Source organism: Cebidichthys violaceus, unplaced genomic scaffold, assembly GCF_023349555.1.
Source record: "Cebidichthys violaceus isolate CVI_PGR_0920_01 unplaced genomic scaffold, fCebVio1.0.p SCAF_185, whole genome shotgun sequence".
Classification (NCBI taxonomy): Eukaryota; Metazoa; Chordata; class Actinopteri; order Perciformes; family Stichaeidae; genus Cebidichthys; species Cebidichthys violaceus.
The window spans coordinates 91,719-104,699 of record NW_027176356.1 but is presented as its reverse complement, the minus strand read 5'-3'; the positions used below and the strand labels follow the sequence as shown (position 1 = coordinate 104,699).

Genomic DNA, 12,981 nt, shown 5'->3' with positions numbered 1-12,981 from the left:
TGGGTCACTACGTGTGTCTGCACCTCTGGCGACAGGTGCAGAGGCTCATGGGTATTGTAGTAGTTAGAGTCGAGGTGCAGAGTGAAGTCTTAGAGATGACCTTTCTCTCCTTTGGTTTACGACTGTAGGTGTGGTTTGTTCATCTTTTGCGTTGTGTCTGCGTTGTGTCTGCGTTGTGTCTGCGTTGTGTCTGCATTGTGTCTGCGTTGTGTTTGCGTTGTGTTTGCGTTGTTTGCGTTGTGTTTGCGTTGTGTCTGCGTTGTGTCTGCATTGTGTCTGCGTTGTGTCTGCGTTGTGTCTGCGTTGTGTTTGCGTTGTGTCTGCGTTGTGTCTGCGTTGTGTCTGCGTTGTGTCTGCGTTGTGTCTGCGTTGTGTCTGCGTTGTGTCTGCGTTGTGTTTGCATTGTGTTTGCGTTGTTTGCGTTGTGTTTGCGTTGTGTCTGCGTTGTGTCTGCGTTGTGTCTGCGTTGTGTCTGCGTTGTGTTTGCGTTGTGTCTGCGTTGTGTCTGCGTTGTGTTTGCACGCTCACTGTAGACTATCACACAACGTCAGCCGCGTCGTAGAGACGACGTGTCCTCCCTCCACAAACGGAGGACGTCTTCAGCCTTCACGCTGCAGAGCTGCTTCACACAGATTGGAAAATGAAACAGCTGTTCTTGTGCATTTGTGTCTCACGCGACGCCGAGCACGCCGTCCATCTGAACCGGTGCAGACGCTCCTCTGCGTTTTCATCTCCCGACGACAACTTGGAGAAGACTTTCTCTACGAGGTCGCCCCGCCTCAGATTATCTCGCGGCGTCTCTGATCGAGCGACTGATCTTTGGCTTTACGACAGGAAGCCGTCGTCTTAGAGGAGCCAGCGCTGTTAGTGCTGACGCTTTTCCAAATTAAAACCACATTTTCCAGCTGCACCAACGCGTCCTCGCCTTCCCAAGAAAAACGCATTTTTAAGTGATTCCTCCATTTGCCTTTTACTCATCCATCAACACCCTCACAAACCAGGGGGAGGGTTGGAGGAGGACTCCCTGTGTGTGAGTGTGTCCTTCGCACATCTCCAGAACCGTCTATCCGATCTACTTCACACTTGGCGGGCGTATTGCTGGGGAACCTAGGACGTGCGGTGTCGAAGATGGTGCAATTCGGACCACCAAATCCGGGGGCCAACAGACGGAAAGATGCGGCGGAACCCCAACCGGTCCGGTTTGCTCTGGCAGGTGGGCGGGGCTTGAAAACGACTCTCATTTTACAGCTAAACGGTACATTAAAATACGTTTCTGAAAACAATTTCAGGCCATACAGTGACAGATTATTGATTTATCTTTCTTATCAGCCTGGATGGAAATCTATAACACCTACAATTAAAAAAACTGGCAACGTATTTGCAAAAGGAAGACCGTTTTGAAGTGAGTGAAAGCTCCAGAAAGTTGAGATCGTTTGTCAACCAGAGATATTTCGTCCGACAAACCATCCCAGCATACAATCCACCACAGATTTAAAGGCCATGGTGGCAGCAGGGCTCCTTAATTGAGACGACACTAATTACCATCTCCATGTTCTGGATTAGATCAGTGCTGATTAGCCTGAAATTAGCCTCACACTCACACACGGTCCTGTCAGAACAGAAATATCAACCTCCAGACGCTATCGCTGAAACTTGACACTGTGTGTGTGTGTGTGTGTGTGTGTGCGTTACCTCCAGCTGTCTCCACGTGTGCGTCAGGTTGTGCACGTTGCGGTGGAAGTCGCCGGGCAGCTCGGCGCCGCTCCTCTTCAGGGACTCGGCTCGGCCCAGCAGGCTGGTCTTCCTGCTCTCCATGGTCATCAGCTCGGCGTGGCTGCTCTGGAGGACGGAGGACGGAGGACAGACAGACTTTGAGACACAACCCTAATACACCGTCACTGAAAGCCAATCATGCAGCCCAAACCCCGTCAACACACCACAAAACAACCCCTAACTAAACTAAGCATGGAGGGTGGAGCTCCTCTTTTAAACCCTTCTAATGGTGCCAGTGTGTCACAACGCAAAGAACATATTCCAAGCAGTTTTCATGTTTCCTCCAGAATGCATCAGACAAAGAGAGACATTTTGTAGGAGACACGGTGGAGTTCAGCTCTCTGATGTGAGACCGTCTTCACAGAAGAGGAAGCTCCTGGAGTCTGCAGGTGGAGAACGTTTGATACTCCTAAGACGGCGGTTTCAGCGGAGCTGGTTCCTTTAACTGGTCGTTCAAACACACACACACACACACACACACACACACACACAAAGTGTTTTTAAGTTGTTGTTGTTTGCAGCTCGTCTCGTGACGTTCGAGGCAGTCGTAGCCGTGCTGCAGCGCGTCTCAGTCGCTGCTTTGACCGCTTTAAGAAGGCGAGGCGGCGGCAGCTCGCACAGACGGGCGGGAATCAAACGCGGCAGACTCTTTCTGGAGACGTCCTTCAAAGAAGTGCTCCATTTAGTTTCAGCGGATATCTTCTGTTTGTGCTTCGTGTTTGAGCCGAGGCGCCGCACGCCTCTCTCTTCATACCGCGTGTTCTTCTTCCACGTATGCTTTAGTGATGTTTATTGAGCTTACTGTACGTAGTGAGCTGATGCATTCTCATAAGACGAGGACTTCATCGACGAGACCAAACCAAACTAAGAGGAACGTATTCCCTCACGTTCTCTCGTGTTCTTTAGAGTTCTGCGGGAATCAAATATCCTTGTAGTCCAACAGGAAGTTAGCATCACGCCGTTTCTCTCCACAAGACGCTTCCATTCGGGGTTTTTGGATAATCTGTGGTCAACGAACTGTTATCATACTCAATGATACTCAAGGTGATCTTCACTCATGAAGTCCACTCTTATGACGTTTGAAGAGTAAAGTAAGAAGCTAGGAGGCGCCCCCTGGTGGACACTAGAGAGAATGCAGCTTTAACACACTTCGTATCGGCTTCACTCTTCAGAACAGGAGGTTGCCGCCTGGTTTAACGTAAAATCGGGCAATTGACTTCAAAGATGAGGCAACAGGAAGTGCAAAACAAGCTGACTCACTGACGGGTTTCAGGACTTCCTTCGTTTGTTTCCTGTTGCCGTGCCGATGCTCTCTGATGCTACTCTTCCTCCTCTTTTTATTCCTTCAAACTGTCCTGTTGCTTGATTTCTCTCAATCTGTCCGTCTTTAATCGTTTGGTCACATCCTTCGTTTCCTCTCTCCTTTTCCTTCTTCTCTTTCATCCCTTCATCATCCTGTCCTCTCTCTCTCTTCTTCCATATCCTCCTTTTTTGCTCAACAAGTGTCCACTTCAAAATATTTCATTCAACTTTTCACATTGTCCGTCATCCTGTCCTTCTCTCTCTCTCTCTCTCTCTCTCTCTTTCTCTCTCCTCGTCCTTGTCTGTTCACTTGAAGCCCTCCTTCCATCTTTCAACACTTTTTATTGTCTTTAGTGTAACACTCCTTCAGCCCTCCTCTTGTAATCCATACATCCTCTTTCTCCATCATTCTCCATCCATCTCTCTTCTTCCTCTTTTCAGTTGTTAGCGTAACTCTCCTTCGATGCCTCCATCTTTTTTTTTTTGTTGCTTAATTTCCCTCCTCCCTCTTTCTTTTTCTCCTCTTTTCATTTTCTGCATCGATAGCTACTTGATTCTACTTTTCCCTTGTCGTTTATCATTACCGCCCGGGCCCATTTGAATATTTAAATGTCTCTTCTCTGACTGTGTGTGTGTGTGTGTGTGTGTAGTGTGTGTGTGAGGACATATGCATGTGTGTGTGTGTGTGTGTTTTTTGCTGCGCTGTCATCAGAGAGGCGGCAGCCATTTTTCACTGTCGCCGATTCTGATGGAGATGCTATCGCTCGGCGCTTCATGGCCCTTCCATCCCCTTCACTTAGCTAATAGCCACGCCGCGAGAACGAGGGATCGACAGCACACAAAAGAGAGAGAGAGAGAGAGAGAGAGAGAGAGAGAGAGAGACGAGTGGAAGGTAAATATGTCGGCGTCACACTCGTCTAACAGTGAGGAAATTATACGATTTATTCGCTGATGGCAAATATTGATTTAAAAGGGGGAAAAGGAGCTGGTGGGGAGGAGGAGGGGTGAGGGGGGTGTTTTTGTTGTTGTTATTGTTGTTGTTTGTTTGAAGGATGCCACTGATCCAAAGTCAAAGAAAAGAAGGAGAGAACGGACGACAGACACGCCGATTAAAATGCATGAGATCCGAACTTTGAGATAAGTGCTGAGAGAGGATCTTTGAGAAATGGGACGGTGGAGGGGGGAGGAGGGGGGGAGGAGGGGAGGAAGAGAGGAGGAGGAGGGGGAGGAGGAGGGGGGAGGAGGGGGGAGGTGCATGGATGGCTAGTTGTGATGTATTCATGCCTCCAGTCAATCTCCATGCAAGGATGGACTGAGATACAGGCCTGAGGACGGAGACAGAGGAGGAGGACACAACAAAGAGAGTGAAGAAGAGAGATACAGTAAAGAAAGAGAGTGAAGGAGAGAGATACAGTAAAGAAAGAGAGAGTGAAGGAGAGAGATACAGTAAAGAAAGAGAGTGAAGGAGAGAGATAGAGTAAAGAAATGAGTGAAGGAGAGAGATAGAGTAAAGATAGAGAGTGAAGGAGAGAGATACAGTAAAGAAGAGAGTGAAGGAGAGAGATACAGTAAAAAAGAGAGTGAAGGAGAGAGATACAGTAAAGAAAGAGAGTGAAGGAGGAAGATACAGTAAAGAAATAGAGAGGTGAAGGAGAGAGATACAGTAAGAAATAGAGTGAAGGAGAGAGATACAGTAAAGAAATAGAGAGTGAAGGAGAGATACAGTAAAGAAAGAGAGTGAAGGAGAGAGATACAGTAAAGAGAGTGAAGGAGAGAGATATAATAAATATAGAGTGAAGAGAGAGATACAGTAAATAAATAGAGAGTGAAGGAGAGAGATACAGTAAAGATAGAGAGAGTGAAGGAGAGAGATACAATAAAGAAATAGAGAGTGAAGGAGAGAGATACAGTAAAGAAAGAGAGTGAAGGTGAGAGATATAGTAAAGAATAGAGTGAAGGAGAGATATATAGTAAAGATAGAGTGAAGGAGAGAGATACAGTAAAGATAGTGAGTGAAGGAGAGGTACAATAAAGATAGAGAGTGAAGGAGAGAGATACAATAAAGATAGTGAGTGAAGGAGAGATACAATAAAGATAGAGTGAAGGAGAGAGATACAATAAATAAATAGAGTGAAGGAGAGAGATACAGTAAATAGAGTGAAGGAGAGATACAGTAAAAAATGAGTGAAGGAGAGAGATACGTAAATAAATAGAGAGTGAAGGAGAGAGATACAGTAAATGAATAGAGTGAAGGAGAGAGATGTAATAAATATAGAGAGTGAAGGAGAGAGATACAGTAAATAAATAGAGAGTGAAGGAGAGATAACAGTAAATGAATAGAATGAAGGAGAGAGACTGAAAATAGTGGTGTAATAATAAACTCCACTTAAAGCAAAAACACGTTTTAGTATTTTTTCCAGCACAAACATGTGAATAATGTTGACAGACGTATTTATAGGTGATACATATGTTTATATGTATTAAAGGTGACACATATATTTATACGTTTTTATAGGTGACACATATTTATATGTTTTTATAGGTGACATATATTTATATGTATTATAGGTGACATATTTATATGTTTTTATAGGTGACACATATATTTATGTGTTTTTATAGGTGACACATATATTTATACGTTTTTATAGGTGACACATATATTTATGTGTTTTTATAGGTGACATATATATTTATATGTTTTTATAGGTGACATATATTTATATGTTTTTATAGGTGACATATATATTTATATGTTTTTATAGGTGACACATATATTTATATGTATTATAGGTGACATATATATTTATATGTTTTTATAGGTGACATATATTTATATGTTTTTATAGGTGACACATATATTTATACGTTTTTATAGGTGACATATTTATACGTTTTTATAGGTGACATATATTTATACGTTTTTATAGGTGACATATATTTATACGTTTATATAGGTGACATATATTTATACGTTTTTATAGGTGACATATATATTTATATGTATTTATAGGGACACATTCCACTATGAACACGGCTGAAGGAAACACATAAAGAGCTCTCCAAACAGAAACAAGAGATGAACGCATGACGAAACAGACGAGAGGGGAGATGGGGAGGAGAGGAGAGGAGAGGGGGAGAGAAAATCAACAAGCATCATAACTTTAATTTGGTCTCCATATTAATGAGCACGGAGCTGAAATGTCAGCAAAATGCAGTCATACATGAAAAACATTTAATGCATTTTGAACATCAGGTTTTTTTCTTCTTCTCGTAGATTCATCTTATCCGCCAAATGAGAGAAGTTTGTCGGAGGCTGCGTAACGGAACGATTTTGTCGTTGCGGCAGCTAAAGTTCGGGGGAGGCGATAAGGACGCGTCTTCTTCCTCCTTCCTCCTCCTCCTCATCTCCTCTGTCTTTGTGTCTTAGTCCTCTTCGTTTCTCTGGAACTCTCTCTCCTCCTGAAGCTCTTCTCTTCCATCTTTTGCTCCTCTTCTGTTTCCTCTTCCTCCTCCTCTTCCTCCTCTCTGTGCTTACTCCACACTTCTTCTTTATCGAGCGTGAAAAGGTGGATTCCTTTTTCCTGTAGTGAAGAACCTCCACGGCAATTACCGGATGATTACAATGTGAAAAAAAGATTGTTGCTTAGTAGATATACAAGGGTTAAGGTTTAGTTTAAGGAAAGTCTCTACCATAGACGTATACAACGTCTCTACGTCACTCCTCCTCAGTCCAGATGTGGTCACTTCCTGTTCACCGGTTGCAAAAAACAAGATGGCGACGGTCGTAATCCAAGATGGCGACGGCGATTGTCACTGGATGTAAATGATGTAGTTATCAAATATTAGAGTCCCTAAAGATACTGAAAACTGAATCTTAATCTTATATCCATTACGTGAACTGTTACGTTTTATTACCCAACATGAAGTTGTAAATGTTTTTTGTAAGCTCGCTCCACAGTGCCAATAAGTATTATATACCTTTAATAATACTTCTTCTAATACTTCTAACAGTGTACGAGTACCACAAACCACTAACTCCTCCTCCTCCACCTGTCTCTGCTGTTTCCTCCCAAACAAAGAGTGTGCGTGTGTGTGTGTGTGTGTGTGTGTGTGTGTGTGTGTGTGTGTGTGTGTGTGTGTGTGCAGGAGATACACAAAGAGGGAGAAAAAAAACACTGTATGCTTGCTTACATTTGTGTGTGTGTGTGTGTGTGTGTGTGTGTGTGTGTGTGTGTGTGTGTGTGTGTGTGTCTCCGGTAGAGATGGATGTCCCACCGGCTCTGAAAGAGCAGGAAGTGGCTCTCTGACACCCCATTTATACTGCCAGACACTTCAACCTGTGTGTGTGTGTGTGTGTGTGTGTGTGTGTGTGTCTGTGTTTAAGGTGATTTTTAACAAATGTTGGCTCTTTTTTTTGTGTCTGTGTTTTAAGGTGATTTTTAACAAATGTTGGCTCTTTTTTTACATATATTAGGAATAACTTATGTTATTATACACACACTTCCTTTAGTGTAGCCCTTATTTACACACGCACACACGCACACACACACACACACACACACACACACACACACACACACACACACACACACACACACACCTCTCTATCTGTAAACCCTTACAATTGTGAAGATTCTGAGTATTTCTTCTTCTCAACCTTCTCGATGGTGTAAAGCTGAACTGAACCTTTCATTTAAATCTAACTGTGTGTGTGTGTGTGTGTGTGTGTGTGTGTGTGTGTGTGTGTGTGTGTGTGTGTGTGTGTGTGTCGCTGAGAGTTTTCTGGACGTTTCTCTTTCACCAAATAAAAAACCCAAAAAAACAACTGTGCTGTTAGGAAAAATAAAAAAAAAAAAGGAAAAGAGACTTTCTCTCTCTTTCCAAAACGAGGCGACGCAACAAAAGACCCGGCAACATGTTTTTAATTGTGACCATGGAAACCAGATGAATGAGCCATTTGACTGGCCGGTAAAGACGGCTCGCCATTCAGCCTCGCAGCCAGTCACGGTGTGTGTGTGTGTGTGTGTGTGTGTGTGTGTGTGTGTGTGTGTGTGTGTGTGTGTGTGTGTGTGTGTGTGTGTGTGTGTGTGTGTCGCTGGGAGGTCATTAGTACAAAGCAAAGAGTGGGTTTCTAGTCTGCTGAGAGACGGACATGAGAAGGAAACAGAGACACATCACAGACATGTTGAGTGAATTCACAAACCAATCACTGTCCCTCGGCTGTTTATGGATTTCCTGATCGTAATATGTTCTTTATTCATACGATTAAAACTGGTGGAAAGTGTTGGTTACTTTACGTTTGGGGTCACATAAACGGTTATGATGTAGTAAAAAAAGAAGCTGCGGGTCAAATTACATGTAAAACGTCAACTTTTATGGTATTATTATCTCTAGCGCCCCCCTCAGGACAAACTGTACTGTCAGGACATGTAACATTTAAGAGAGGTTTGTACAGATATTTAATATAATACTCATAACTATGTTTTAATCAGTGTATATTCACCCAAACCTAAGAATCGCAGTGTTTTCATTAGCTTAGAAAAAGACATTTATAGCTTCATAGAGTCCACCATCTTGCACCGCCATGTTTCTACAGCAGCCCAGAAGGGACAAACTGAGCCTTTAGTGTTTTATGTTATCTGTAATGTACTTGGCGATAAACGGTTCTGATTCTGAATACTTAGCAATATCTAAATTATCAATAACTTCTGAGCAAGCTAGCTACCTTAACTAGCGGCGGCTGGCTAGTTAGCTAGAGTGCTAATCCCCCCGCCACGCTGTAACGCTACTCTCTCTTTACAGCCACGCAGATGTTTGTTGTCACCATAACGACAGACGATAATCGTCGTTTTCTTTGAACGACTCCGACGAGCGACGGAGGTGAAGTCCGGTGCCGTGGGGACATGAAGACGAGTGAAGAGATGAAGTGAGTGTGTGAGTGTTGGCAGCGAGGAGGTTGACTCACACAGGCTGTGGGATGATGCCAGGAGACCTCTGAACCCCTAAGAACCCCTGGGAATTCTCTCCTGGCAGAGACGGCGACGGACGGAACAATACGAGCAGAAGAAGAAGAAAGCGGAGAGGAATTCCAGAAATACTCTCAAAACTAGGACTAGGACTAGGATCCGTTACGCTCGACACCAAAGAATCTTTAATCGGCAGATATCTGACCGCCAAAGATGGTCTGTGAGCAGAGAGACGCATCACTCTGTCACATTCCTGCTGTGCTTCTGTAGTTCAACCACCTGGCAGATCATTGAGTTTATGCTAATCAGCAGTCTGAGCTAATTATTGTAGCTTCATTAATGCTGATTCATACCTAACTGTGTTCACTGTGGGTCCGTAAAGGGCTGCATGGGGATTAACACCGATTAGTTTTAGTTAAACTAATCCTAAAGTTAAACTAATCCTAAAGTTAAACTAATACTTATCTCAACTGGTCAGAGTTCAGTGAATGAAGAACGTCCTCATGAGTATAGAAGTAAAAACGTGTTTGTGTGTCATGATGACCCCGTAGGAAGCTGGATGGATCTCACTATTCAACAAGTGAACAAAGAAGTGCTTCATACGGAGAGAGAGAGAGAGAGAGAGAGAGAGAGAGAGAGAGAGAGAGAGAGAGAGAGAGAGAGAGAGAGAGAGAAAGAGAGAGAGAGACAGGGAGGGAGAGAGAGGGAGAGAGAGAGGGAGAGAGAGAGGGAGAGAAAGAGAGAGAGGGGAGAGAGAGGGAGAGAGAGAGAGAAAGAGAGGGAGAGAGAGGGAGAGAGAGAGGGAGAGAGAGAGGGAGAGAAAGAGAGAGAGGAAGAGAGAGAGGGAGAGAAAGAGAGAGAGGGAGAGAGAGGGAGAGAGGAGAGAAAGAGAGAGAGAGAGAGAGAGAGAGAGGGAGAGAGACAGAGAAACAGAGAGAGAGAGGGAGAGAGAGGGAGAGAAAGAGAGAGAGAGAGACAGAAAAGAGACAGAAATAGAGAAACCTGAGACGACACCAACCTGTCAGAGGCCACGCCCCTAATCATATCTTTTATCCTCCTTATGAATTATTATTGATACTTCTTAATGTAAACAGGTGAGTTATGTTCAGTCCTCATGATGGAGACATCCTCTACAGACCAACATGTAAACATGTTCATGTGCTCATAAAGCTTTCAACACAGAGGTCTCACTGAGTGGGCAGGTGTTGGTCAACAACACTGCCTCTGTTGTTGGCTTCCGCCGCTCTGTGTGTGTGTGTGTGTGTGTGTGTGTGTGTGTGTGTGTGTGTGTGTGTGTGTGTGTGTGTGTGTGTGTGTGTGTGTGTGAAGGTCAGATGAGGCCGTCTTAATCTACCCGAACCGGGGACAGAATTCATGAAGCTTCCTCGTGTGAAGAGTTTCTAAAAGAACATTCTCAGAATCACGAGGTTAAAGATGAAGGTCATGAAGGTCATGAAGGTCATGAAGGACTATGTGTATGAATGTATTAACCACAACGGTACAAACAATGGAAGAGTCGTTGCTGTATTTACACCGAGATGACGTTATGTCGAGTGTCGATGGAGCCGCTACAATGTTAGCTTAGCATAGCCTTAGCATCGATCGATCCGAGCTCCATTCAGAACATTTTAAAAGTTGTTTGCTTGTCGTCTCGACAACAACAAGTACTAAGCAGACGTGGAGTTATTCATTTGGTCGATGGAGGAACTAAAACGGTTCAGTGATAACGGCGTGCATGGAGATAAGCCACGCCCCATCTCGGTTTGGTGTGAACGCACCATAATAATACAACAGCCAGCCCTACTGTCCCACCCAACTGCTGCACACCAGAAGTAGTATTTATGGACAATAGTCGTTGAACTTGTTTTGAGGATTCAGCATCTGTATCGGGTCTGACAGCAGAGATCCAGAGTCCTGTCATCATCACCACTCTCTCATTCCAATGCTGATTACCTCCTCCTCCTCCTCCTCCTCCTCCTCCTCCTCCTCCTCACTACAGTGACAGAAATGTAATAGCATGGCTCTCTGCATGAGTGTGTGTGTGTGTGTGTGTGTGTGTGTGTGTGTGTGTCCAGCAGACCGACCATGTCGCCTAAACGACAGACAATCTTTATTCTAATGAAGAAGGTGCCAAGGTCAAACGGAGAGCAGGGTGATGATGGAGAACACACACACACACCACACACACACACAGTCACACACACACACACACACACACACATTAACTGTGTATCAGAGCTCCTACTCACTTTGCAACTGTAATATTGTGTGTGTTGTCATGAGTCTCTCTCTCTCTCACACACACACACACACACACACAGAGAGGTTTAAAAGGAGGCTTTTCCCCCCTTGAGACGACATTAAACATTACTCTCACACACACACTCTCACACACACACCAGACACACACACACACACACACACACACACACACACACACACACACACACACTTAAACAAACCGTCACAGGAAATAAAATCAGGTGAAAGAAAAGCTGCAGTGTTTTCTCTTTGATCTACAAGTCTTTAAATATTTTAAGACAAAGTGACAAAAATGATCAATAAACCTTCAGAACAAGTTTATTTCTCCTGTAGGTGATTATTAATCACTATTTATTTCAACGTGTCGTACGTGTCGTGTGTGCAGTCAAGTGTTTCCTGTCCGTCTGCACGTTAAACTACACATTGATATTTATTGTTCTGTTATCAATTATGATGTAGGAACAAGTCCGGGTTTATGGATTTACTAAGTTTGATCTAACTAGTTCTAACTCTCTCCTGTGAAAAAGACCCGAAGTTTATACCTTCTTCAAAGATAGTGACTGTTCTAAGTAAATACGTTTCATACAAACACACAATAAACACAACAAAACACACAACAAACACACAATAAACACACAATAAACACATACTAAACACACAATAAACACACAATAAACGCACAACAAACACACAATAAACACAATAAACACATACTAAACACACAACAAACACACAATAAACACAACAAACACAACAAACACACAATAAACACATACTAAACACACAACAAAACACACAATAAAACACAACAAACACAACAAACACACAACAAACACACAACAAACACACAATAAACACACACTAAACACACAACAAACACACAATAAACACATACTAAACACACAATAAACACACAATAAACACACAACAAACATACAATAAACACACAATAAACACATACTAAACACACAATAAACACACAACAAACACACAATAAACACACAACAAACATACAATAAACACACAATAAACACATACTAAACACACAATAAACACACAATAAACACACAACAAACACACAATAAACACAATAAACACATACTAAACACACAACAAACACACAATAAAACACATACTAAACACACAATAAACACACAATAAACACACAACAAACATACAATAAACACACAACAAACACATACTAAACACACAACAAACACACAATAAACACACAATAGATCTCCTGTGTTTAAAGTGAAGAGAGGAGTTAAACAGGAACTCTTTTAGTCCCGTTTATAAAATAACACGGTCGTGAACTTCAGTCTCTTGTGGCTGAAATGAGAATTACAACGACAAACACTTTAACAAAAATATTCCTGACAAACAAAAAACTGGGGGAAAAAAAATCACCTGACAAATCGTTTGTCATTTTCACCAATGAACAAAAAGTGCAAAAATGTTTTGTCTGTTTTTGTCATGAACACAGGAGATGAATGGATCAACACAGTGTTATGTTTCTCACTGGCCTCTCAGGGCTTCCGTACTTAATTTAACAATTCTGAAACGTTTCTGTTTCTTAGTGTAGACTCATGACAACACAAACAGAGGTAAATGAAATCTAAACGTAGAATATGTTCATCATAACAAGCGTTAAGGTTCTGCTACTCTTACAAGT

At 42.9% G+C, this 12,981-nt stretch overlaps 1 protein-coding gene across 1 annotated transcript in view; it reads right to left on the bottom strand.

Moving 5' to 3' along the window:
* Positions 1 to 12,981, bottom strand: part of LOC137874317 (A-kinase anchor protein 6-like) — a 98,393-nt gene that overhangs the window by 43,830 nt on the left and 41,582 nt on the right. Inside the window, exon 5 of the mRNA XM_068712952.1 lies at positions 1,693 to 1,839. Coding sequence (XP_068569053.1) covers positions 1,693 to 1,839 — 147 coding nt within the window. The remainder of the gene's footprint in view (positions 1 to 1,692; positions 1,840 to 12,981) is intronic.